Source organism: Xyrauchen texanus, chromosome 8 (assembly GCF_025860055.1).
Source record: "Xyrauchen texanus isolate HMW12.3.18 chromosome 8, RBS_HiC_50CHRs, whole genome shotgun sequence".
In the NCBI taxonomy this organism is placed as follows: Eukaryota; Metazoa; Chordata; class Actinopteri; order Cypriniformes; family Catostomidae; genus Xyrauchen; species Xyrauchen texanus.
Window position 1 is genome coordinate 50007802 of NC_068283.1, and position 27600 is coordinate 50035401.

Below are 27600 nucleotides of genomic sequence, written 5' to 3' on the forward strand. Positions count from 1 at the left end.
GTAGTGGACTTCAGTTGTTTAAAAAGATAAAAAGACATGAAATTTAGGCAAAAACAATGTTTTTTTTTTCAGTGAACAATCAATTTGTATGTTTCATGATTTTTTTTAACCAAACTTTGTATAAAGATGATTCTCATGTTAAGAATGATATAACGAAATGAATTAGAGGGAGGGAGTAATAATTGGAAACACTTTCATTATAATAGCTAACATGTCATAAGAATATTGATTTATCATTTCTTTCCCTATTCAGTTGTTGTGTCCTCCCAAAGTGCCTGATAACATGATTAAGTCCTGGTGTCCTCTACAGTGGCCCTGACTCCTGAGATGTTGATTTATGACAAACAATCTGAATATTTGTCAGATTTAAATGATAATTACAAAATATTATGATATTCTCATAAGAGTGCTAAATTGAATCTCTAAATTATTAACAGTCATTTTTAAAGACCATGGAGAAGTTGTTGTCATGGTGAAACCTCCAAACATTTGGTATCTCTGAAAAGCCGTGAATGTCCTCTTTACTGGACATCCTTGTCCTGTAAAACTGTCTATTCAGCAGTCTACAGTCTATTCCTGGTCCCGTGTAACGGTCATGCTCTGTTTGTCTTGGGTTTCACTCATCACATGTGTTTCCCTTTGTTCTATTTTCACACCACCATGGACATTCACTAATGATCACACCTGCTTGTATTTTGTTCATCATTCGTCTGTGTACTTAAGTTCCTGCTTGTGTTCAGTTCCTTGTCCTGTATTGTCTGTGTTTATGTTCACGCACTGTCTCTTGGAATATATTAATAAACCCTGTGTGACCTTCTTCATCTTCATCTTCATTGAACCTGAAGAGTTACACCCAGGAGGATATTATGATTTAATGTAAGACAACAATGTTAAACATGAGACATCACAAGCACTTAACTACTGGATAGCAGTTACTTTAAGTTACTTAATTTTGTTTGTGCTGTATCCACAGAAACAGACAGAATTGTTATTCAAGAGATATCTTTATGCATCTCCAATTTCCTGAATAACTGTTTACAGAAGAAATGTTATACAAAGGTATGTAAATGAGGGAAAACCTTTTTTATGTACAATATAACATTTTATTAGAACCTAAATGTTCAACCAGAAGTTTGTGTTTGGATGGGCCTCGCACAGCTCTGTGCCCCAGACTGTGTTGGTGGACTGTTTATACAATGATATTTTGATTTCAGTACATTTGGCCTGTATATAAATACTGCTGTTTTATTTTTGCACTTGTTTTGTGAAGCTGCACTTACCTTTGGTGTACATTTGTTTCGGATTCATTTTCCAAATCCTACTGAAGAGAAGAGCAAACAGGAAGGCAAAAAAGACAGTGAACAAGAGGACAGACAGGAAGATGATGTAAATGTAAATGAGGAAGAGGAAGGAGAGGAAGATGATGGAAATGGACAAGAGGACAGAGAGGAAGACGATGGAAATGGACAAGAGGACAGAGAGGAAGACGATGGAAATGGACAAGAGGACAGAGAGGAAGATGATGGAAATGGACAAGAGGAGAGAGAGGAAGATGATGGAAATGGACAAGAGGACAGGAGAGGAAGACGATGGAAATGGACAAGAGGACAGGAGAGGAAGATGATGGAAATGGACAAGAGGACAGAGAGGAAGATGATGGAAGTGGACAAGAGGACAGAGAGGAAGATGATGGAAATGGACAAGAGGACAGAGAGGAAGAAGAGGGAAGTGAACAAGAGGACAGACAGGAAGATGATGTAAATGTAAATGAGGAAGAGGAAGGAGAGGAAGATGATGGAAATGGACAAGAGGAAGGAGAGGAAGACAATGGAAATGGACAAGAGGACAGAGAGGAAGACGATGGAAATGGACAAGAGGACAGAGAGGAAGATGATGGAAATGGACAAGAGGACAGAGAGGAAGATGATGGAAATGGACAAGAGGACAGAGAGGAAGACGATGGAAATGGACAAGAGGACAGAGAGGAAGATGATGGAAATGGACAAGAGGACAGAGAGGAAGACGATGGAAATGGACAAGAGGACAGAGAGGAAGATGATGGAAATGGACAAGAGGACAGAGAGGAAGATGATGGAAGTGGACAAGAGGACAGAGAGGAAGATGATGGAAGTGGACAAGAGGACAGAGAGGAAGATGATGGAAATGGACAAGAGGACAGAGAGGAAGAAGAGGGAAGTGAACAAGAGGACAGACAGGAAGATGATGTAAATGTAAATGAGGAAGAGGAAGGAGAGGAAGATGATGGAAATGGACAAGAGGAAGGAGAGGAAGACAATGGAAATGGACAAGAGGACAGAGAGGAAGACGATGGAAATGGACAAGAGGACAGAGAGGAAGATGATGGAAATGGACAAGAGGACAGAGAGGAAGATGATGGAAATGGACAAGAGGACAGAGAGGAAGACGATGGAAATGGACAAGAGGACAGAGAGGAAGACGATGGAAATGGACAAGAGGACAGAGAGGAAGATGATGGAAATGGACAAGAGGACAGAGAGGAAGATGATGGAAGTGGACAAGAGGACAGAGAGGAAGATGATGGAAATGGACAAGAGGACAGAGAGGAAGAAGAGGGAAGTGGACAAGAGGACAGAGAGGAAGATGATGGAAATGGACAAGAGGACAGAGAGGAAGAAGAGGGAAATGGACAAGAGGACAGAGAGGAAGAAGAGGGAAATGGATAAGAGGACAGAGAGGAAGATGATGGAAATGGACAAGAGGACAGAGAGGAAGATGATGGAAATGGACAAGAGGACAGAGAGGAAGACGATGGAAGTGGACAATGACAAGAGAGGAGCAAAGGAAATGAAGATTCAAACCAAAGGAAGGTACTACTAAACAGAGTACATCCCTGTGGCTAGAGAGTAAGCACCATAATGAAGACTGGTGCCTGGGCTCAAAGGGCAATGACATAGACCAGGGACTGATGGCCATTAACCCACCTTTGGAAGTCACAAGAGCTCCAAGATCAGACAGAACATTCTGGAATGCATCTGAATGGAGGACTTTTTGTTGATTTATGTTTTGCCTGTTTTGAGTGGTGTTTTAAAAAGAAGTACTGGAGTCATCTTTTTGTATTAGTTTTTTCAGTGCACACTCTTCTTCAGGATGCCATCAAAGCAAGCCATGTGGATATGGCAGAACAAGCTCTTCGAAAAGTTTGTGTGTATCTTTGAGAAACTTTATGGTGCTACTGATGTTTCTTTCAATGTACATTTGTTAATGCACTTAGCAGCAAGTGTGGGCAACTGGGCACCACTGTGGGCAACATCCACATTTCCATTCAAATCCTTCAATGGAACTTTGCTTAAGTGTTTCAATGGAACAACGCATGTGTCAGATCAAGTAGTGAAGACATTCCTTAGGGTTAGGACTCTCTCAACCAAAGCAGGGACTACAATGCCAAATGCCAATGACAACATATTGAAATGATTTGACAAACTCCAAAGTACGTCTGGCTTAACAAAGAGGTCAAAGAAGTTTCAAGATAATGTCAGAGGTTTTGGTTGCCCACCGTTAACACAGTTAACAGTTAAGTGATGGAACATTCTGTGTTATTATGACCCCTGTGGCTGTCACGTGTGAGGATGGGGCATCACAAACAGATTCTGTGTTTTAGTAAAAGAGCTTGCCAAGAGTGGAGGCAAGCTTTATAGAGATGTTCAGCTAAATATATCCTCAACATTTATAAATGAAGTGTCTCATACCAATGATGTATTTGCTGTGCATCCTCAATCACGCAATGTAAATGTGTTCTGGTTAGGTCTAAGGACAAACTGAATGTCATTCCACTTCCAAACTATATTGAAAGAGACTAAAAGATTATTCCTGGGGAACTACTTCTGCAGCTTTACAGACATCAGTACCAATTGTTGTTTGGCTGTAGTGGTTAAACTGCCTCTTTCTGTACAGGAGAACACATGTTCTTGTGTGTTTCTATGGTGTGCTGTTGGTGTAAAATAACCATTAGTCATGGATTTTTGTTTATTGTACATTTTACCTCTTTGTAACATTGTATAAACTTATTAAAATACTTCAATCACAATTACAAATGTTTTAAATGGGCTTTCAGTGCATGTATCATATGCTTTAATACTTTCTGAAAGCAATGAAGTGAATGCCAAGCATGAAGAAGTAAACTTAAAAATTACCCAAAAACTTCTTAAATACTATATAAAAATATACTACAACTTCTGGATATTTAATAATGTACTTTGAAAATATACTTTCAATGCATTGTTGCAATGATCATTTTCAGCACACAGTTAAAAATATACATAAAATATATTTTGCAGTAAAATGCAAATAAATACAATTTTAAAAAATAAACAGAATTTTCACTTCAAGTATATTTATCTAAAATATATTTTTAGAAAATATACTAAAGTACAATTATTTTAAAGTGTGTTAAAAGTTGTATTGTGAAAATAGGTAAAAGCATGATGCTAATATACTTTAAATATATTTAAATATTGTACATTTTTGATAGTATATTTGCAATATACAATTGAAAAAGATAATATATTTCAAATTCCTTGGACTTCATGGCTTGGTTTGTGCTCTGACATGAACTGTTAACTGTGGGACCTTATATAGACAGGTTTGTGCCTTTCCAAATCATGTCCAATCAACTGAATTTACCACAGGTGGACTCCAATCAAGTTGTAGAAACATCTAAAAGATGATCAGTGGAAACAGGAAGCACCTGAGCTCAATATTGAGTGTCATGGCAAAGGGTGTGAATACTTCTGTACATGTGATTTATTTAGTTAATAAATTTGCAAAGATTTCAAACAAACTTCTTTCATGTTGTCATTATGGGGTATTGTTTGTAGAATTTGAGGAAAATAATGAATATAATCCATTTTGGAATAAGGCTGTAACATAACAAAATGTGGAACAAGTGCTGGGAATACTCTCCGGATGTACTGTATGTGGTAAGTGATTTGATCGCTCTGTTGTAGTTTCAGGAGCGCGTCCAAGTAGATGAAGGTTCACTTGAGAAGATCAGACTGGTGCTTCTTGGGAAAACTGGATGTGGGAAAAGTGCCACATGAAACACAATCATCGAATGTTCCAATTTTCCAGTTGCTCTCATTGGAAAGAATGCAGCTCAGAAGCCACATTGAGGAATGTTAAATATATGTCTGTGTTATCAACATCTGGACATGAAGAGGATGTTAAGGGCGTTTTCAGACATGTAGCTCGTTTAAATTGTTACAATGTTGCATTTTCTTCTTGATTCGGTTTTCTTTCACAAGGCAACATTTTAAAACCGACCAAAACTGTGTTAAAAAATGTCACATGTGAGCAAACTGTCCTCTTATTGGTCAAATCAAATCAAATCACTTTATTGTCACACATGTACACAAGTGCAACAGTAGGTGAAATTCTTGTGTGCAGTTCCGAGCAACATATCAGTGATGACAGTGACGAGACATATACCAATTACAATAAACAACATATTTACACAACACAATATACATATCAAATGTACACATACTTACACAACACAATAATAATATACAATGTACAGTAGACAATACACAATATAGATACACATAATATAGAATACACATACAATAAAAAGAACCGTGTGAGGATGTGTTGGTTCATTCCAAACTTCCTCAGCCGTCTCAGGAAGAAGAGGCGCTGGTGAGCCTTCTTCACAACGGCCTCAGTGTGGACGGACCATGTGAGTTCCTCAGTAATGTGGACACCGAGGAACTTGAAACTGCTGACTCTCTCCACCGGTGCTCCATTAATGGTGATGGGGCTGTGTTCTCCGTCTTTCTTCCTGAAGTCCATCACAAGCTCCTTGGTCTTACTGATGTTGAGGGAGAGGTTGTGCTGCTGACACCAGCGTGTCAGAGTGTGCACCTCCTCTCTGTAGGCTCTTTCATCATTGTCAGTGATCAGACCTACCACCGTCGTATCGTCAGCAAACTTAATGATGGCATTGGAGCTATGTGTTGCCACACAGTCATGTGTGTACAGGGAATACAGCAGTGGGCAGAACAGAGCAGATGTAATCTCTGATTAGCCTCTCAAAGCATTTGCTGATGATGGGGGTCAGAGCAACAGGACGCCAGTCATTTAAGCAAGTGATTTTAGGACATCTCCCAGTCCGCATGATCAAAACGTTCTTGTAGCGCAGAGTCTGATTGGTCCGACCAGCACTGGATCGTTCTGAGGGCGGGTGCTTCCCGTTTCAGTTTCTGCCTGTAAGTGGGCAGAAGCAGAACGGAGGAGTGGTCTGATTTGGGGGAGGGATTTGTAGCCATCCCGGAAAGGAGAATAGCAATGATCCAAAACCCGGTCCCCTCGTGCGTTGAAGCTGATGTGTTGGTGGTATTTCGGTGCTGTTGAGTTGAAGGTGGCTTTGTTAAAGTCCCCGGCAACAATGAACGCAGCTCAGGGTGCGCGGTTTCCTGCTCACTTCAGTTCCCTGAGTGCCCGGTCTGTGTCGGCTTGTGGGGGGATGTACACAGCTGTGATGATGACCGCTGTGAATTCCCTCAGCAGCCAGAATGGTCGACACAGAAGCATGAGATATTCCAGATCAGGGGAGCAGAAAGACTTGATGAAATGTACGTTCCTCTGATCACACCATGATTTGTTGATCATAAAACATACACCACCACCTCTGCTTTTACCTGAGAGGTCTTTCGCTCTGTCCGCTCGGTGCACGGAGAACCCCGCGGGTTCGATGGCCGAGTCTGGAATCTCCGCAGCCAGCCAGGTTTCTGTAAGGCAGATAACACAGCAATCCCTCGTCTCTCGTTGGAAAGAGAGCCGTGCTCTCAGCTTGCAGAGCTTGTTGTCCAGAGACTGAACATTTGCCAGTAGTATTCTGGGTAGCGGGGGTCGATTTGCACGACGTCTTACTCTGATGAGAACGCCGGCTCTTTTTCCCCTTTTCCTTCTGCGTTTCCGTGGCCGGGCAGCCCAGACAAAGGGCTCTGCTGGCGTGTTTGTAAACAGTGGTTTGTAAACAACAATGTCCAAAAACGTTTGTCTGTCATATACAATAAGGAGCTCACAATGCAGCAGCCATACTTGGTGCCATCTTGAGTCGATAAGTCAGAAAGATTGTATGCTGTTCAGGTATTTAGTAGGGCTGGGAATCTATTAAAAAACTACACTACTCTCCTCAGAACTACAGAGTGGTCATTCCCATAAAATATATCACATGCAGCAACATTATAAACATCAAGGTTGTCAAAAAGACTGGATGAGATCATCTTCAGAACTGAAGGCAATAGGCCAAAAGAAAGGCAGTTTCTTCATATGCACCAGCAATAGCAAAATAAAATGTTAAAGTGCAAGTTGAAATTTAAAATCATGTTGACACACACACACACACACACACACACACACACACATGTTGTGTTTCCATGTTTTATGGGGACTTTCCATAGACATAATGGTTTTTATACTGTACAAACTTTATATTCTATCCCCTAAACCTAACCCTACCCCTAAACCTGACCCTCACAGAAAACTTTCTGCATTTTTACATTTTCAAAAAACATAATTTAGTGTGATTTATAAGCTGTTTTCTTCATGGGGACCCACACATTTCGGGTTTTACTATCCTTATGGGACATTTGGTCCCCACAAAGTGATAAATGCCTCCTGTTTGGTCAACATGGCAATTTTACTGTTGAATCCACAGTCGTGAAGAGAAACCGCGACTATTCTTTGCACACTGTGCGGCGTGCATTGCAGGTGTTCAAACGGTAGTATTGTCACGGCTGCCATCATGTCCCGAGCACTGTCCGTCCCAAGTGAAGTAAATTTTGCTCTACTTTCCCATCTTTGGCGACTTCCAAAAAATGTTCAGTGCATGCCTCCGCAAAGTGGCGCTCTGTGGTTTGACTCACAGTAAGGGCAAATGAACACAATCGCAACTCTGCTGTGATGACCAAGTAGTTGTCATTGCTCGCCCTTGAGCAAAACTACACCCATGTCCTTCTCCAACATGCCAGGATGACTCGGCTCGGCACACTCACAATAGCCACGGCAACAGAACGTCATTATTAAAACGGAGAATTTAGTGTTTGTGATTGAGGCAAAAAGTGCATTCAAGTGTTATTTTATTTTCCACACATTTCAAATGAATTGCAAAGATGAACACGTTAATTCCCCCAGCCCTAGTATTTATCTCTTATATCCAAATACCTGTTCAACTGATATACCTGCATAAACTCTCGACCTCAGTTTATGTCACGGATGTGCGAAAAACTTCCGTGTGGTACAGGATGCACGTTCCAGTCAGAGGTTGCACTGCAAATAAAATCTGTCTCTTGGATGGATATGAGTTGTAAAATGTACGTCATGGTTATTTTTATGCGTCATTAGCTGCTTTTGGGCGGCACGGTGGTGCAGCGGTTAGCACTGTCGCCTCACAGCAAGAAGGTCGTGGGTTCAAACCCGGCCTTTCTGTGTGGAGTTTGCATGTTCTCCCCGTGTCTGCGTGGGTTCTCTCCGGGTACTCTGGCTTCCTCCCATCATCCAAAAGACATGCAGGCTAGGTTAATTGGTGTTTCCAAAGAAATTGCCGTAGATGTGGATGTGAGTGTGAGTGTATGTCTGTCTATGTGTGGCCCTGCGATGGACTGGCGACCTGTCCAGGGTGTCCCCCGCCTTTCGCCCAATGTTAGCTGGGATAGGCTCCAGCCCCCCGCGACCCTGTACACAGGATAAGCGGTTGACGATGGATGGATGGATGGATGGATTAGCTGCTTTTGCATTATTTCTGCACAAACACATATCAGAACGACTGAAGCTGCGTACAGTAAACATGTTTTACATCTGTCATAAAGTTGCAAACATCATCCTAACTGTGTTTGTTTTGCCGCTATCCAAAAGAAAGAAGCGATTGTAATATTTATCTCAAGAATTATAAAGTAACTGCTATTTTAAACGTGCAATTATGTCTCATATATTCGGCAAAAGTCTCTATCCATGTTTTGATGATGAATTACAGCGACGTGCAGATCCATCAGGTATGTTCGTGGTTTTATAGGGATATTATTTGGTTTGTCGGTTTGCATTCTCTCCACAAGTGAACCGCTCCAGAGTTCGTTTGCAATAGTTCGAGACACCTCGTTCTGGAGGGCTCACACTGATTGTTTCGGTGCAGATCCGAGTGGGATTGCCGTGTTCATATATGCCTAAATGAACCGAACCAAGAGAGAAAACATGCCAGGGTCTGAAACAAATGCTCCAAACTAGTCAGGTGTCAAAACATCCTCAACCCTTGACACCCCATACAGGATGTTTTCAAAATAACAAATATTCTGAAATAAAATATTCAAACACAATATCTGGACTGCTGTCATTCAGCTTTATAACGAACAACTGATCTTATCTTTTAATATTCATCACTTCGGTGTACCCAGTTTCTCCCCCTTGATCCTTGTTGGCACATTTCTCTTGGCTGGTCTTTGTCTCTTTGTCTCATGAAGAATATAAATAACATGCTTGCTGTAATAAACATTGAGTAGATTGAATATAGACACTGTGTGTTGTTGTTCTTTCTACTTCCTTCGCGAAGTCTTCAGAGACTCACGACTGCACCTCACTGGGTATGAACATAGAAAGACGGGACCGGGGAATTGGAGATATATTCCTAACAATATCCAAGTGCCATCAAATAATGAGCTCTATGAAGATCCCTCAGACCACACTACCTCTGCTGTCTCTGGGCCTCCAATGACTTTATCTTTGCCCACACATTATTTTTTGAATGTTTAGGATTTTTTTCTTTTACAAAGTAATATTGCTGCCGGCATGGAAATGTATAATAACTATTCCAAAAAAAAGTGAATTTCTTATATCACCAATGATCCCTTTAATTTTTGTTCTTAATGAGCAAAACCTTTCTCTATTGGGCGGACCTTTCGGCCACCTGAGCAAAAACATCCTCTATTGACCTTATGCACCAGAGAAACAAGCGTGCAGCCATCTTGAACATGTTGTCTTTGAACTTCCGTTGCAGCTGTAGCTCAATATATTTCTTTGGCAATGCTGTCAAAGGTAATTAACTGGCGACGTGGATTTACTTACTGTAGAGTAACCAAACGTTATCATGAGTATTGTAATGTGATCAGCGGTTGTTATAACAACTGTGAGTAGACCAGGAAGATTTTAAAGCGGTTCATTCATAGATCCACAATGAGCAGATTTTCATATCTCAAACTGAGAAAGAGGGAGGGGGATTGCTGCAATACAGCATTATGTTACATAAACACACGCACATATACATGTGAAACTGTACGTTATTTCTTTATTCCATGCTAAACAATTTTACTCACATTAAGCATTTAATAAAATGTGGTGTGACAAATTAATTTCAAAAAGTATAAGACTTTTTATACAGCTATACATTTTAGCACAAGTTATTAACAAGTTAGAACCTGAAAATAAAACCGAATTCCACGTTTAACAACGAAATGCTTGTATCATGAAAATAGTGCAGTGTGTGACAGCTGTCTGAATGTGATCTGTGATCCAGGTCCAGTTTACCTCCGTGGGTGTCGGAAAATGAACTTTTACAGTGGAAACAAAACACCCCACTATCTTTTTCCCGTAGTAAAGTATCATGTAGCATAACAGCATCACCTCTTGGGGAAAAATACTTTCTATGCTCCTGCACGTGACCCTTCTCCGTGGCTTCAATGCAAACCGGAAGTGAGAAGACAAAACACAGAAGAGCAAAAAGCTGAAAAGGGGCGGGCTGAAAATGTTGTGGTGATGTTGTGTTCAACAGCAGGGTTGGCTGGAAAGACAAGGAGTTCGGTCTTGGCTGGGTTGAGTTGAAGGTGGTGTTCCTTCATCCAGGCTGAGATGTCTGCCAGACAGGCAGCGATTCGAGCGGTCACTGTGGTGTCGTTGGGCAGGAAAGACAAGTAGAGTAGTGTGTCACCGGCATAGCAGTGGTAAGAGAAACCATGTGACTGGATGATGGGTCCCAGTGATGTTGTGTATATGGAGAAGAGAAGTGGCCCAAGCACTGAGCCCTGAGGTACCCCAGTAAGTAACTGATGTGGCTTACTGTGTCTGATGTCCAGTCACACACAGTTCCTCTGATACCCAGCAAGGAGAGGGTGGAGAGTAGGATCTGATGGTTGACTGTGTAAAAGGCAGCAGAAAGGTCCAGCAGAATAAGATGGGATGGTCTGGTTTCAGCTTTCGCCTGTCTCAGCGACTCTGTGACAGACAGCAGGGCAGTCATCCAGCAGCTTGTTCTGTGAGAGATAGGCGGAGATCTGATTGAAAACTGCCCTTTCAGATGAAGGTTCACATGAGCAGCAGATTCCTGAGAGAAAAGAACATTAACTGGGGTAAACTGGTGTATGGAAAAGGGCCATAAGAAACACCATAATCAGCAGAAATTGAATCTTCTATTGAATAAACTCTCAAATGAAACTTTGAACTTTGATGAAAGTTTGAGCTGGCAGATGAATTAGCACCATATGCAAGCTAAGTGCATTTGTAATATTCCTGTCCAATATAACTTGCACCAGAGCACAGAGAAAGTAATGCTTTGATGTTACTTTTGAAATATAATAGTACTATTGTTTAATATCTAGAGCAGATGTATACAGTTTAATTTCGGTCGGGATATATCGGTCGGGCACTACTAGCTAATATTTATAATGGTCACTGTTATTGGCTAACTTTCTTAACCGTGTAGTATCTGACTCACATTACAAAATTACACATTTAGATGCTCTAGCATTCAATATTGTTCACTCGAGTCAGCACAGCTTGAGCACAATTAGCACACAATTACCCAGGTGGAAACACTAAGAGCCAAAATTGATCACACCAATCAGAACCTTCAATAGAGAGATAAAAGGGTCTGAGTTAGTTCATTCAGTTTTGGAACAATGGATTCAGAGAGACAGGAAGGAAGAAGTCAAGTACACCGGAGAGGAGGAGGAGGAGGTGGAAGAGACGAAGGAAGGAAGGAGACACATTCTCCTTTTTTATTGTGGGTGGATGATCTTGGGCAGCATCTGACCTTTTCAACAGCTGGTTGACTTTACCTTATTAATACCCAGGCATAGTGTTATGGTCGGGTCAGCTAGTACAGTATAACAACATATTTTAGCTTCTTTGTCTCATAGTCTGTCTCCAGTCCCACTTCCCATTTTACCATGAGACAAAGAAGCTAAAATATGTTGTTCTGACCACAGAGTGCTGGGAAAATGGATGAATGACTGCCACTTACACTGTGTAGGTTGGGTGTCGAGGATTTTTGGGAACATCAGTGCAGCGCCTATTGAAAGACATCGTTGCATCAGAATTTAAGAAGTCTCTCACATCGCTTTCTTACTTAACCCGTTGTTTAGACTGATGTGTAGATAAGAATATCTTATAATATTAGTGCAGCTAGAGGGTGTAGTGAGAACTGCACACCGGGGCAGCAGTAATTTTGTTCTGGGCATTTGCATGTGGTGATTTTTATCACATACCACTTAAGGGGTGTGTGTGTATGTGTGTTAGATGCCCCCATACACCACCTTTATTAGCTAAGTAATTTCACCTTAACAGTAATAAAATGAGCTGAGTGACCATTGGAGGGAGGTGGTCATCTGAGTAATCTGAAGGATTTGTGAGATTCAGCCTAACATTTAGGGCACTTCTGTATCAGTAATCCTGAACTCCTGGAGCTCCAAGAGGGTCCTTGGAATCTGTAATGCGCAGATGAAGCCCTGATAATGGTGCAGAAGTTCCTATACAGTCTGGAACATGCAGAATTGAAGGAAACTTGAATAGATGTTTGCTCGCCAGAGCTTAACCTTGTCGCTGGTTGTTTCTCCCTTGTATAGGAACTGCAAACTTGATGTTGGCTTTTGACATCAGAGGTGACAGTGTGGTCCTTCCTTCCTTCTCAGTGCAGAGAACTCTGGTGATGGGGGCGTGGCAGAGCGACTTCTGTGGAGAGCGAGGCCGAGCGAGTGAGTGCGTTAAGGATTGACTCCTGTGTGTAATCACCTCTAACAGCTGTTTTGTGTTTGCAGTGAGATCGAAGAGGGATTTAAAGGGCAATTCAGCCGAGCCTGAACTTGAGTGTGTGGTGGAAAAGAAATGTAAAAATAAAGAAATACGAGAACTGTTCACCCCGCCCCTGCTTCATCCTAGTGAAATTACAAGAACCTTGTCACAAGAACATTTGCATGCTATAAAGTTCACTGTTAGAAAAGTGTCTTTAAGTTTTACCAATGCATTATTCACTGTTCAATCCACTTCCAAAAATACTCTTGGTTATTCTTGCAGGGCGTGTACAGTCCAAACATGACACTGAAATGTTGAATTATAAACAAATATTAATTTATACATTAAAAGCAAAATGAGTTTGAACTGTTGTTTTAGCGTTGTTGTTTTAGCATTGTTGTTTTAGCATTGTTGTTTAGCATTGTTGTTTAGCATTCTCCAAATAGATACGGAGAAGATTCAATGTAGTTGATGTCCATTTGAGGAGTAAAAGTATGTACGTGAAGATTTTAACTTCCAGTCTAATGGCCAGGGCAGTCAACGATGATTCTGAGACATCCTGTAGTCGTTCACACCTACGTATCATAGCCTGGGTGAACGATAAGGGTTCTGGTAAAGGGGTTCAACTGTATGCAAAGAGAAGGCCTCTTCTCAGAAGGGCCCTTTGTCCCCCAAAAGGTGCCTGGATATTTTACTTCAGTCTTATCTGATGGCAAAAATGCATTTGTTTCTGTGAGGCCACAGAAACCGAATCACATCAGTGTGAAAACAATTTTATCCCGTTATAGATCCAAAGGATTTTGAATGCTTTTGCCTTCTTGCTCTCCACCACAGGGGCTAAACAAAATTACTATTTAGAAACGGTAAACTGTGGTAAAATAGCATTAGCCAACTACTTCTGATTAATGACAAAAACTGACGAGTTTGTGACCATGGGATCAGCGTATATACGGCCGGCACGAGACCCTGATTGACAGGATTCTGAATGAACGAGTGCTATTTAAAGTATAGAATTAACTGGAGTAATCAAGTATCAAAACTGAGATAATATCTCAAATATCAACCCATAATAATTAGAGTATCCATCTAAATTCAAGGACTTTTACAATTGGAGTCCGATTATATGAATAATGGATTCAGATTTAGTCTAAACTACACCAGATGTTTAAGATATTTAAACAGATGCGCCAGAAAAGATGAATAGGCAGAAACCTTCCCCGCTGCCCATTACTGGAGACGTCATTGGGCCAGTATTGTGGCCCTCCTTACACATAAATGTACCATTGATTTACTATTGAAATGTGCAGAAATGTGGTACATTCAAACTAAATCTTATTGTATTTTCTATATAGTTCCATGTATAAGAATTAGAACTAGATTAGATTAGATTAGTTTTAATTTTAGGTCGCAGTGTCTGCTAAAAAGAATTGGACTGTGACTCTACAGTATGTGAGAGCCATTGAGCTTGGCATCTCTAAATTTACTCCTCCCTTGACCGCAGCCCCCTTTTCCTGCCTACACCCACTCATGTGTCCACACTCACAAGTGTATATGATGCGTCATTGACTGTAGGTGCAGTTGGAGTGGGTGACATTACAGCAAAAGGAGGAAAAACTTCAGCCTGTTCTGCACACACTAGGATCTGCCGAGGTATTTAACATCTGTTTGTGATATAATGATGGGTGTTTATTAGATTAGTAAAGATCATCAAAATATTATCTTGTATCAACAGAATTCTGCTTGAGTATTCTTGGAGTATAATGCGATGTTCACATGCTGTGTCATGCTTTTAGACTTCAAACGACTCTTTAGTAAATCATGACTGGTGGTCAATAAAATAAAATGAATCTTATCATCAGAATATTTCTCTGGGTGAATTTGTAATGTTTGATTTCTAGCTCTGTCTAACAGTGATGATGATGGTGATGACGATGATGATCTTTCTCTTCCATTCAGTACTCAATACTGTAGACCAGTGTTGTTGATAAATGTGCAATTATTTTCTTTTTAAGAATAACTGGAATTTCTCTTCAGTCAACTCTGTTTCTGTACACCGGTCAGTTCTTATGATGATGTCACGGCAAGTGCAAGTTTATTTATATAGCACCTTATCATACACAAAAGTCATTCAAAGTGCTTTACAGGCCAATTAAAAACATATAGAAGATAAAATAAAATAAATAAAAATACAAAAAATGTAATAAAGTGCAGACAATTTGTAGTGAGAATATATAGAACAGCTAAAAAGTGGCATAGAAATGGATGAATTAAAAGTTTTACAGTTTTTAACTGTAAAATGGCTACAGATGTGGCAAGGGTTCCAAGGGGAGCTGATTCCAGCAGTGGACAGCATAATAGCTAAAAGCCATTTTATTTACATTTATGCATTTGGCAGATGCTTTTATCCAAAGTGACTTACAGTGCACTTATTACAGGGACAATCCCCCCGGAGCAACCTGGAGTTAAGTGTCTTACTCAAGGACACAATGGTGGTGACTGTGGGGATCAAACCAGCAACCTTCTGAGTACCAATGTATTATACAGTGCACTTATTACAGAGACAATCCCCCTGGAGCAAACTGGAGTTAAGTGTCTTACTCAAGGACACAATGGTGGTGACTGTGGGGATCAAACCAGCAACCTTCTGAGTACCAATGTATTATACAGAGCACTTATTACAGGGACAATCCCCCTGGAGCAACCTGGAGTTAAGTGCCTTACTCAAGGACACAATGGTGGTGACTGTGGGGATCAAACCAGCAACCTTCTGAGTACCAATGTATTATACAGAGCACTTATTACAGGGACAATCCCCCCAGAGCAACCTGGAGTTAAGTGCCTTACTCAAGGACACAATGGTGGTGACTGTGGGGATCAAACCAGCAACCTTCTGATTACCAATGTATTATACAGAGCACTTATTACAGGGACAATCCCCCTGGAGCAACCTGGAGTTAAGTGCCTTACTCAAGGACACAATGGTGGTGACTGTGGGGATCAAACCAGCAACCTTCTGCTTACCAGTTATGTGCTTTAGCCACTACGCCACCACCACTCTGTTTTTTAACCACGTTTAGTTCAAACTCTGGGCACCACCAACTAACAAGTCCCTCCAGATCTAAGAGACATTCCAGGCTTGTACTCAGCAAACATATCTTTAATATATTTTGGGTCCAAGCCATTGAGAGACTTATAAACCATACGTAGGGACTTACTTTCAATTCTATATTTCACTGGAAGTCAATGCAAGGATCTAAGAATTGGAGTACTATGTTCTCTCCTCTTGTAGGTCAATATTCTAGCAGCAGCATTTTGAATGATTTGCAAATGTCTAATGGTTACAGTAGTCCACTCTGCAAAAAACAAAAGCATGAATAAGTTATTTTTTAAGATGCCAGAAGTTTGATGTGGCCACTGACATTTAGATCCTCATCAATAATTACACCAAGATTCTTGATGTGGATGTTAGTTTTAAGTGTCCTGAACTCAAGGAAAGCACTGAATGCCAGCCTTCTTCATTTATTACCAAAAAAATGTATTTCAGTCTTATATTTATTAAGTTGAAGGAAGTTTTGTTGCATCCAGTTGTTTACTCAAGGCACAGATATATATGGGTGTCATCTGCATATCTGTGATAAGCAACCCAATAGACTTTTGAAAAAGGGGAAGCATATACCTGTTGAATAGAAGTAATTCATGATCCACAGTATCAAATGCTGCACTACAATAACACCAGAAATTTTAACCTCCCCGAATCATTATTCTGGCAAATGTCATATAAAATGAATTTGAGAACAGTTTCAGTGCTATGATATGAGCATTGAATAACCTGATTGAAAGCTATCAAGGATCTCATTCGTCTGCAAGAAATTATTTATCTGATAAAAACTACTTTGATCATTTGACTCTCACTCGCTCTCTCTCTCTCACTCTCTGCAACTAGACAATGAAAAAGAGTGAGCAGTGTGCACACGTACAAAATCCTTTAATGAGTCGTTCTTCATAGTACAATATACAATATCTCCTCAAGCAGCATCTGCTGTGACAAAAGCAATTCTTCAACAGATGAAAAGTCAGTTAATAAGATAGCTAAGAATTCATGTATCAATATATAAACAGAATTCACTGTTTATTCTATTGAAACAAATTTCCGGTTTCCAGTTCCATATTATCTGCAATTTGTTACCAAACCAGCTATAAAACTTGATATTTAGGCCTATATGATATCACATGCAAACTTCAGGCTTTCCCAATCTTTTCCTGACAAATAAGTTATCAGTCATTGCAAAAAGTTTCCAGTTAATGTCAGGAACAGTTCAAGGGAGAGGCGAGGACTCAAGTGCAGAGTGCACAAATGGGGTTTATTGAATAGAAAATTTTCTGGTTCGTGCCATCTCTGTGAAAAATCACTCTCAAAGACTTGGAGTTTTTGATTTCAGAAGAATAGACTTTATTATCAGACCATAAAGCCGAGTTGCCTGCACAACAACTGAAGTATCTCAGGGTTTTGGTTCACTCCAGAACCAAACAGGGAACCAATGGAAACAGACAGACAGAGACCTTAACAGGAGGGAAAACCTACAATGAACTGGAGACAGACAGGGGACAGACCAGGGAGGAGTTGACCAAGCAGGTAGTTTCAACCAAGTGGCTCCAAGAAGGGGGTGCAGTCTGGTAGCCTAGGGGGTGGCTCCAGGAAGGGAGAGGGGTCAGGAGCCCCTTTGGTGGCTCCAAGAAGGGGGGGCAGTCCGGTAGCCTGGGGGGTTGCTCCAGGAAGGGAGAGGGGTCAGGAGCCCCTTTGGTGGCTCCAAGAAGGGGGTGCAGTCTGGTAGCCTAGGGGTGGCTCCAGGAAGGGAGAGGGGTCAGGAGCCCCTTTGGTGGCTCCAAGAAGGGGGGGCAGTCCGGTAGCCTGGGGGGTTGCTCCAGGAAGGGAGAGGGGTCAGGAGCCCCTTTGGTGGCTCCAAGAAGGGGGTGCAGTCTGGTAGCCTAGGGGGTGGCTCCAGCAAGGGAGAGGGGTCAGGAGCCCCTTTGGTGGCTCCAAGAAGGGGGTGCAGTCTGGTAGCCTAGGGGGTGGCTCCAGCAAGGGAGAGGGGTCAGGAGCCCCTTTGGTGGCTCCAAGAAGGAGGGGGCAGTCCGGTGGCCTGGGGGGTGGATCCAGGAAGGGGGTAGGGTAGCTGGACAGGGTTCAGATTGGGTTGCAGCTGCTGGGCAGACAGAACCAGAGTCTGGGGAATCCAGCACCAAAACATGTATGGCCTAGACACACAGGAGGGCGGAGGCCAAGCAAGACATGTAGAGATCCACGAGACCACTGGCCTTCATGGCCAGGACTGGGAGTGCTGGTGGCAGGGGCCTGGCCTCTGTGGCTGGGTCAAGGCAGGACAAGGAGAGAGCCCTCCCACCCCTCTTTCATCTCCTACAAGGGTGAATAGAATGTGATGGCTCCATGGGAGCTCATGTAGCTGCTGTAGTGCACTCTGTCTACTGAGGTCATTTGATTGCTTTGTGTAAGAAACAGACACATATTGAGTCATAATTGATTGATAATCTTACCTTCAAATCATCATAACTTTTTGGATTTATGGATTTTCACACACTTTTAAAAATGTATTGCAGGAGAACTGTTATACAATAATTTCACATACAATCATTTATTTTGTAATTCAAATGTGATTTAAAATATTTCTCTCTTTTGTTTTCAGATGATTGAGAATATTAATGTGACGTGTGGACAGATTGAGACTGCTGTGGGGTTTGTGTACATGGTATCATCTGTGATACTGAATCAAACCCAGAATCCTGATTGTGATCAGTCCTGGTACAGTCAGGTGATGATGATGATGATGATGATGATGATGATGATGATGAGTGTTTCTCAGTCAGTTCTTCACATGGAGACAGACATGTGATGTAATTGTGTTTGATTGTGAACAGGATGGTGTTGTGATAGCAGTTCCATCATATAACAGATGGGAGGATCCTGTGACTAATGTAAGATCTGACAGAATCATCACCGATCACTGTGTGCAGAAACTTCTTCATGAGATCGATTGTCCCGCTTCAGGGGTAATTCACTCATTCATCTATAAATCACAGGATGATTCTGTTTTCTTCTCTTTGAATATTAATGCTAAACATAATAAAGTCTTACAGCATTAATCAATGAAACATTATTGAACAGTAGAAATGATGTTATAATGATTCTTTGCTTTTATTTCAGCTCACACACCGGACCACATACAGAGGTGAGTGTGATGATCATAATGTTTACAGTGATGTTATACATTGATCTAGTGTGTTCTGATGCAGCTGAAACTCTTTGTTTAGTTGAAACTTCTGTTGTTCATGATGATTTTTAACATGTTTTTATCAGTGTGGAATGAAACTACAGAAGCTCTAAACACAGGTGAGATCAGATGATGTGTGAGATATGATAGAAATGTTCCCTATCAAAAAGCTACACTTTGATGCTGCACTGATTAGCGCTTTGGGAACGTCTTTAGGTGTGACCAGCTGTGAATATGTGTGCAACATGTCAATGAAATTAACTAGAATATATAGCCTCTGCTGGTTACATCATTGGATGCACCTGTAGCAGGGCTATAAGTAGATGCGTCAAAGGTGCATCGTCAGATCTTTTGTCTTCAGATCATTCTGTGTGTGTGTTGTACTTCTTGACTGTCAGAAACGTTCTACTTTCCTCTTTTAGGAGTTAGAATAGTTAGGCAGTGCGCAGAAACCTTTCTCTTTCTTTTTGCTTTAAAAAAGAAGGAAAAGAATGACATAAACAAAGCAAGCGGTGTGCGTTCCCATGTTTTCGCTCTATGGCTGAAACGGACACACAACAGTTTAGTTTTGTGTGTTTGGGGGAAGAGCATGCTGCTCTTGCGTTGGGGCGGGGCGGGTGCAGGCATTGCGATCTGTTTACAGTCAAAATGCTTCATACTCTTCTCGCTTACTTCCAAGAGCCAGCACCCACTCTTTCATCATGGAGCTCTCGCATAGATCTGGCTGAGGAGCGAGAGACGGGTCCGTCCCTATTGCTCGCTCTCTCCCCAGATCCAGCTGATCTTTCTCGTGAGCCTGAAGCACACCTCAACGCCTCTTCGGTTCACGAGGGGGACACTATACCTCTGAACATTCCATGCACAATAATAAAGCGGCTGAGGAATTACTCGAGGTGGTTACTCTGGCTGTGGCCAGACTACAGTTACAGACTAGCCACGCGAACAAGAGAACCCCAAACGCTCCAAACTAGAAGACAGATTTCTCGATGCCCCGGTTTCGCCTTCTGGCTTAATTGGTGACGCTATGCATGTAGTTATCACCAGGTTCCAGGAGGCAAAAAGCCTTCTTCGCGGCACTCAGGGGGAGGGTCCGTCGGCCACCCAGCCCCGCCCCGGTCCTTCTAGACAGGCGGCTCAAAAACAAACGCATCTGTGTCCTCTGTGATCCCTTTTGGCCTTTTTCACATGAGACCGTTTCAGTTGTGGCTCTAAGCCAGGGGATTTCATCCAAGTGCCAATCCCCTGTTCCAAATAAGGGTTACGGTTTGTACCCTTCCTATGTGGTTCAGACCCCAGTTCCTGACATTGGGTCCCACTCTAGGGGCGTCTTGCCATCGCAAATTGCTAACAACAGATGCCTCCCTGATGGGCTGGGTAGCGGTCTTAAGTGGTCGTACAGCTCAAGGGGAATGGGTGGTCGTCAGCTTGATTGTCACTTCAACTGCCTCGAGTTGGCTGTATTTCTGGCCCTTAAGTACTTTGTCCAGTATCTGAAAGGCTGCCATGTCTTGGTGCGGGTGGACAACACAGATGTAGTCTCTTACATAAACCATCAAGGAGGTCTACGGTCATGCCAGCTGAACAGACTGGCATGGCAGATTCTCCTTTGGGCCCAGGGCAAGCTCCTGTTAATCAGAGCAGCTCATACCCCTGGATGCCTGAATGGGGAGGAGATTTACAGTCCAGTCCCCTAAGGCAGATAAGGGTTACACGCCACGTACTTCGTACCCTTTCTCTGTGGTTCAGACCCCGGTTCCTCAACTTGGATACCACTCTAGGTACGTCTTGCCATTGCAAGCTGCTAATTTTATGAGATTTTGCAGAGCGGAAGTGGACCTCTTCACCTCACAGACAGCACAATGTTCCCTCTACTTCGATACTTCATCCCTGGCCCGACCTGTGGAGCCTTCATGTTTGGCCCCTGAAGGGTACCAACTGAGGGACACCGAGTTTTCGCCTGGAGTCATCGAGACCATTCTGAACGCTAGGGCTCCCTCCACTATACGAAGTTATGCCAATAAATGGGGTGTCTTTGAAAGATGGTGTATTGCACATGATGCAGATCCAGTTAACTGCCAGATTGCTTCAGTGCTGGGTTTATGTGGCCGCTCTATCGGTTTGCCATACCTTGACTGACGGGATGCCATTGGGGAGACATCCCCTACTCGCTCGCTTCATTCGTGGAGCCATGCAATTGAGACCTCTTGCTAGGACCAGGACCCCATCATGGGGCCTAGCAATAGTCCTTGAGGGTCTGGTCGAGACCCCCTTTTAACCTCTAGAGTTAGCGTCTGACAGACTTCTGACTCTCAAGATGTTTTTTCTTGGCAATTACTTCTCTAAAGAATTGGGGATCTGCAGGTCTGCAGGGATTTTGCCCAATGGCTAAAGCAATTTTGCACCCTCATCCTGACTACCTGCCTAAGGTTCCATTCTCAGCTCTACATCCGTTCACTCTTGAAGCCTTCTGCTCCCCGCCGTTTACAATGCCGGAGCAGGAAAGACTTCACAGACTTTGTCCAGTCCGTGCCCTTCAGACTAATGTTCACCGCATTAGCCAGTGGCGTAAGTCAGGGCAACTATTCGTTTGCCATGGGGGCCGCAACAGGGGGGCGGCCACCACCAAGCAGACAGTGTCGCATTGGGTGAGGGATGCAATTACCCTGGCCTACGAGGCGTGTGATCAAGCTTCGCCAGAAGGTATCAGGGCTCACTCTACCAGAGGGGTCGCCTCCTATAAAGCCATGCCTAGAGGTTCCCTCTGCAGCATGTTTGTGATGCGGCAGGCTGGTCCTCTCCGCATACATTCATAAGATTTTATAATTTGGATGTTCATGCCACTCTGGGCTCTTACATTCTTTAGTCAACATCACAAGTTCATGTCTGCGACCTCTCGCGCTCTTGTGAGTACACACTACACTAGGGTCCGGACATCCACAGTGCGGGTATTCTAGTTCCCAAAGCACTAAGTCAGCGCAGAATCAAAGTGTAGCTTTTTGACAGGGAACGTCTTGGGTTACTTAACTGTAACCCCTGTTCCCAGATGAAAGCGGAATGAGATGCTGCGCTTCATTGCCGCACCGAGGATGCCCCAGGACTGCACTTCAGACAAAATACCTGACGATGCACCTGTGGCGCATCTCTTTATAGTCCTGCTGCAGGTGCATCCAATGATTACACCGGCAGAGACTATAAATTCTAGTCAATTTCATTGACATGTTGCACACATATTCACACCTAAAGTTGTTCCCAAAGCACAAATTAGCACAGCATCTCGTTCCGCTTTTATCAGGGAACAGGGGTTACAGTTAAGTAACCCGAGACGTTTCTTCATACATGATTACAGTAATAATTTTTAATTTGTTTTTTATCAGAACTGAATGAAACTACAGTGACACCAACAGGTGAGTTAAGATGATGTGTGAAATATGATTGAAATGTTTCTTCATTCCTGATTTATAATTATTGTGTGTGTAAGTGTGTGTTTGTGTGTGTGAGAGAGAGTTTGTGTGTATTTGTGTGTGTGTGTGATTGTGTGTGTGAGTGTGTGTGTATGTGTGTGTCTGTGTGTTTGTGTGAGTGTGTGTGTCTGTGTGTGTGTTTGTGCGTGCATGAGTTTTTGTGTGTGTGTGTGTGTGCGTGGGTGCATGAGTTTGTTTGCATGTGTCTGTGCGTGCATGTGTGAGTTTCTGTGTGTGCGTGCGTGAGTGTGTGTACGTGTGTGCGTGCGTGAGTGTGTGTACGTGTGTGTGTGCGTGAGTGAGTGAGGGTTTGTGTGTTCTATTTTAAATGAAATAACTCTTGCTCACCAACACTCACACTTGTCTTTAACTGTTAATTTTTATCTTATCTCAGAAGGTCAGTAACTTTAAGATATTTAAACATATAGTTTTGCTTGCTTACATTGTATTATTGTTTTCACATTGATCATTTGATTTTATTGTGTCATTGTATTTCGAGATGAGCTGATTTATTCTTTTAATTGTTCATATAGATCAGCTGTTCTGGATTTTTGGTGTTTTACCAGTATTGGTCTACTGCTTGTCTGTTTCATGCTGCGTAAAAAGATCCTCCAGTAAGTGACGACAGATCTGTATTACTGTAGTTCATTAAACACAGTCTGATGACAAATTCAACCCCATCTCAAGTCATATGAATGACTTCACATAAAATGAGCTTCGATAAAAGCTGCTTTTCACTGTCTCGGACATTCAGACACGACTGTCGCAGGTCTCTTGTGGCAGTCGAACTGTCAGTGTGCTTGTAGTGGATTTTATTTGTTGTAAGTCAAGTCAAGTGGTGTTTATTGTCGTTTCAACCATATACAGTTAGTACAGTACACAGTGAAACGAGACAACGTTCCTCCAGGACCATGTGCTACATAAAACAACATAGGACAAACACAGAACCACACAAGACTACACAGACTAAATAACATACCTATATAAAATACATATATATATATACCTATATACCTATATAAAGTGCACGTGCAAACATGTGCAAAAAGTACGGGACAGTACAACAAATTTCTGACAATGAAAAGGACAATAGACACAGTGAGAGACAGTGCAGTGCTGACCAGTACACAGTAGTGCAGAAGATGGCAAACGTAAACATAACATACTATGAGATAATGTTCTATGCACATAGCAGTTATTGAGGTAGCAGCCAGTTATAAAGTGACAGTAATTAAAGTGCAACTCAGGACATGTGCAAATGTTGGATGGTGTACAGGTGTGTGTGTGTGTATGTGTGTGTGTATGTGTGTGTGTGTGTGTCAGTCCTGTCCCTGAGTATGGAGGAGTCTGACGGCTTGGGGGAAGAAGCTGTTACACAGTCTGGCCGTGACGGCCTGAATGCTTCAGTACCTCTTTTGTAATAGAGCTGGTGTTGAGGGACCAGGTGAGGTTCTCCGCCAGGTGAACATCAAGGAATTTGGGGCTCTTGATGATCTCCACAGAGGAGCCCTCGATGTTCTGCGGAGAGTGGTCACTCTCTTGCCCTCCTAAAGTCAACAACCATCTCTTTTGTTTTGACCACATTCGATGTAGTTCGAGCTGTGCATTGCTGCACAGTCGTGAGTCAGCAGAGTGAACAGCAGTGGACTGAGCACACAGCCCTGGGGGGCCCCAGTGCTCAGTGTGGTGGAGATGTTGTTCCCGATCCGGACTGACTGAGGTCTCCAGTCAAGAAATCCAGGATCCAGTTGCAGAGGAAGGTGTCCAGGCCCAGCAGGTTCAGATTTCCAATCAGGTGCTGAATAATGATTGTGTTGAATGCTGAGCTGAACAGCATTCAAACGTATGAGTCCTTTTTATCTAGGTGGGTGAGGGCCAGACGGAGGATGGTGGCGATGGTGTCATCTATTGAATGGTTGGGACGATACCCGAACTGCAGTGGGTCTAGTGAGGGGGGCATCTGGGTCTTAATGTGCCTCATGGTGAACCTCTCGAAGCACTTCATGATGATTGGTGTGAGTGCGACGGGACGGTAGTCGTTGAGGCAGGACACTGAAGACTTCTTTGGCATGGGGATGATGGTTGTGGCCTTGAAGCACGTTGGAATGACGCCGCTGCTCAGAGAGATGTTGAAGATGTCGGTAAGAACATCTGCTAGCTGGTCTGCACATCCTCTGAGCACTCTGCCAGGAATGTTGTCTGTTCCAGCAGCCTTCTGTGGGTTGACTCTACGTAGAGTTTTCTCACATCAGCCGTGGTAAGACAGAGCACCTGGTCGTTGAGAGGAGGGGTGGACTTCCTCGCCATCACGTCGTTCTGCACTTCAAACTGAGCGTAGAAGTCGTTCAGTGCATCTGGAAGGGAGGCATCTTTGTCACAGGCAACTGATGTTGTCCTCTAGTTGGTGATGGCCTGGATGTCACCTGGATGCACCGTGTGTCGCCGCTGTCCTGGAAGTTTCTGTGGATTCTCTGGGCGTGTGCGCGCTTTGCCTCTCTGATTGCCCGGGACAGTTTGGCCCTAGCTGTTCTTAGGGCTGCCTTATCGCCTGTTCTGAAGGCGGCGTCTCGGGTCCTCAGCAGCGTGCGCACCTCCGCAGTCATCCACGGCTTCTGGTTGGAGCATGTGGTGATAGAGAGTGGTGGTGGCATAGTGGTTAAAGCACAGGGCTGGTAATCAGAAGGTCAGAGGTTCTAACCCCACGGCCACCACCATTGTGTCCTTGAGTAAGGCACTTAACTCCAGGTTGCTCCGGGGGGATTGTCCCTGTAATAATTGCACTGTAAGTCGCTTTGGATAAAAGCGTCTGCCAAATGCATAAATGTAAATGTAAATGTGATGTCTTGGAGAAAGTGACAACATCAATGCACTTGCTGATGTAGCTGGTCACTGATGCTGTGTATTCCTCCAAGTTGGTAGAATCGTCATATGTTGCAGCCTCCCTGAACATGTGCCAGTCAGTACACTCAAAACAGTCCTGAAGAGCAGAGATGGCTCCTGCTGGCCAGGTTTTCACCTGCTTCTGACGAGCGGACATAACAGAGATGTGGTCTGAGTAGCCGAGGTGGGGGGCTCCCCCCTCGATTAATTTTATGTTTTATCTCTTGTCAGCTGTTTTCAGAGGGCCATTTTGAGTGAATCTCAAACTGAGAGAGTTTCACAGATGAAACAGACTTCTAATGCTTCAGTTCAATCATGAAAGATAATCCTGCTGTTCATTTCATACGATCTGTTTCATACAGAGATCCTGAAGCTGAGAGATGTGATTCCACCAGTGCAGGGATCTGTCGTCACCAAGCGGACAGAGCTCATGACTTATGGTGCTGATGACCGAGTTTGATTGTAAGCAGATAAACGGATAATCATGACGTACAGTACTTGACTCTGCAACATCATCTCAGGGCTGAATTCAGATCAAACACACCACTATCATGTGACAATCTGTTCTTAATATCACTGTAAAGTTTGACGCTGCACTTGTGAACTCTTTTGCTGCATGTTTTCTTAGTAGTAGTTTGTGTTGGGATGGTTTCAGGTTTTCCAGCAGTATTAACGGTTATATTCAGGTCAGAGTTGGTTATCTTATAAGAGAGCACCTGTCTGTTTTAATCAGGTCATTTCATCTGTCAGACATGACTGAATGCAGGGATTGCCCTCTTTATTTCCATCTCGATTTCACTTAGTTCTTAATTTAATTCTACTCCATTTATTCTGTTTACTCAGTTATTACACGATTCCACACATCCCACATACACTGTATGTTTATTGTGTTTTATAAATCAGCGGATTGGGCAGAATTCAGTCTTTATACTCCACCTGCTGGTGTGAATATGTCAATCAGAATTCATTGAATCAATAATTTGCACTTAAAATGAATATGTACTGCTCGTTATGATGCATATTTATGATTTATTATAGTTTAATTAGCACATGATTTGTACTCAAAATTGCTGAAATGAAGATTTACTGTAAAATCACTCAAAAAGTACTAAATATCCAAAAACTTGAACTTTGCATATTTATATATAATATAATGAAACATATATACACTGTCATTACGATTACACGAGTGGGATCAGGACAGGTACAGCAGGGGAACAGATGTACTGCTCATAATCATCATTTTGTTTTAGTTTGCATGAAATCATATCTGTTATCCATTATTTCATGAATGCATGTGACATTATTTCGCCACTGGTCTACACCCTAAATGCAAAGAATGTTCATTAAAGAATCATTAAAGACCTCTGTGTATTCTTCTGTTTCACACATTCATTTATCATCTAAATGGAACATTTTCAGCCAGTGAATGTCATTGTTCCCTTTGTTTAGTAAAAACTCTCCCTCCATTTACATGTGTGTACTTCAGCATATTTGAGAAGATAATGAATGTTCTAATATAATCTTATCACTCCTGAGTTTCAGGTTAGCCTAAGTCTGATATTTGGATATATTAACAGGCCTGTTGTCTATTGATAGTGTTAGACACCTTAGAAGAAGACTATCACGTCTACAACATTGTCGTTCAGTGACCCTGAACGTTTGGTCAATTTCATTGCCAGCCATCTTGAGGGACCGGGACGTCTGCATGACTGCGGTCAGCCAGTCGTGATTTAGATCCGAGTGCGCACGTATTGCAGTTGTGATGGTACTTTGCGGAAAGACCAGAAAGACGTGCTTCTTGACCCCTGTTGAGTGCAGAAGAAAGCGAGTCTTACTATATCGATGAAAAACACATTCATTAAGTGTCTGTGACATGCTGGTGTTTATTAATATGTTTGATTTAACCTGTGTCAAAGGTGACTGGTTTAGAAGATTCT

At 42.5% G+C, this 27600-nt stretch overlaps 2 protein-coding genes across 2 annotated transcripts; both read left to right on the forward strand.

The window, feature by feature from the left end:
* Positions 1-1589: 1589 nt before the first annotated feature.
* On the forward strand, positions 1590-2705 carry LOC127648219 (high mobility group nucleosome-binding domain-containing protein 5-like). Its single transcript, XM_052132797.1, has one exon. It carries the CDS (start codon positions 1590-1592, stop codon positions 2703-2705), a length of 1116 nt encoding a protein of 371 aa, XP_051988757.1.
* Positions 2706-2721: 16 nt separating this feature from the next.
* LOC127648220 (uncharacterized) lies at positions 2722-27018 on the forward strand. The gene is made up of 10 exons (XM_052132799.1): positions 2722-2849; positions 3129-3231; positions 14605-14682; positions 18735-18860; positions 18967-19098; positions 19253-19277; positions 19406-19438; positions 22694-22723; positions 23314-23394; positions 26023-27018. Exons 1-10 carry the CDS (start codon positions 2722-2724, stop codon positions 26118-26120), a joined length of 834 nt encoding a protein of 277 aa, XP_051988759.1. The 3' UTR covers positions 26121-27018.
* The last annotated feature ends 582 nt before the right edge of the window (positions 27019-27600 follow it).

Coding starts and splice junctions, on each gene's coding strand:
- LOC127648219 (XM_052132797.1), top strand. CDS start 1,590: ATGGAAATGGACAAGAGGACAGGAGAGGAAGATGATGGAAATGGACAA.
- LOC127648220 (XM_052132799.1), top strand. CDS start 2,722: ATGATGGAAATGGACAAGAGGACAGAGAGGAAGATGATGGAAATGGAC. Junction 3,232..14,604: donor CTACTGATGTTTCTTTCAAT/GTACATTTGTTA, acceptor CATTGACTGTAG/GTGCAGTTGGAGTGGGTGAC. Junction 19,439..22,693: donor TACAGAAGCTCTAAACACAG/GTGAGATCAGAT, acceptor GTTTTTTATCAG/AACTGAATGAAACTACAGTG.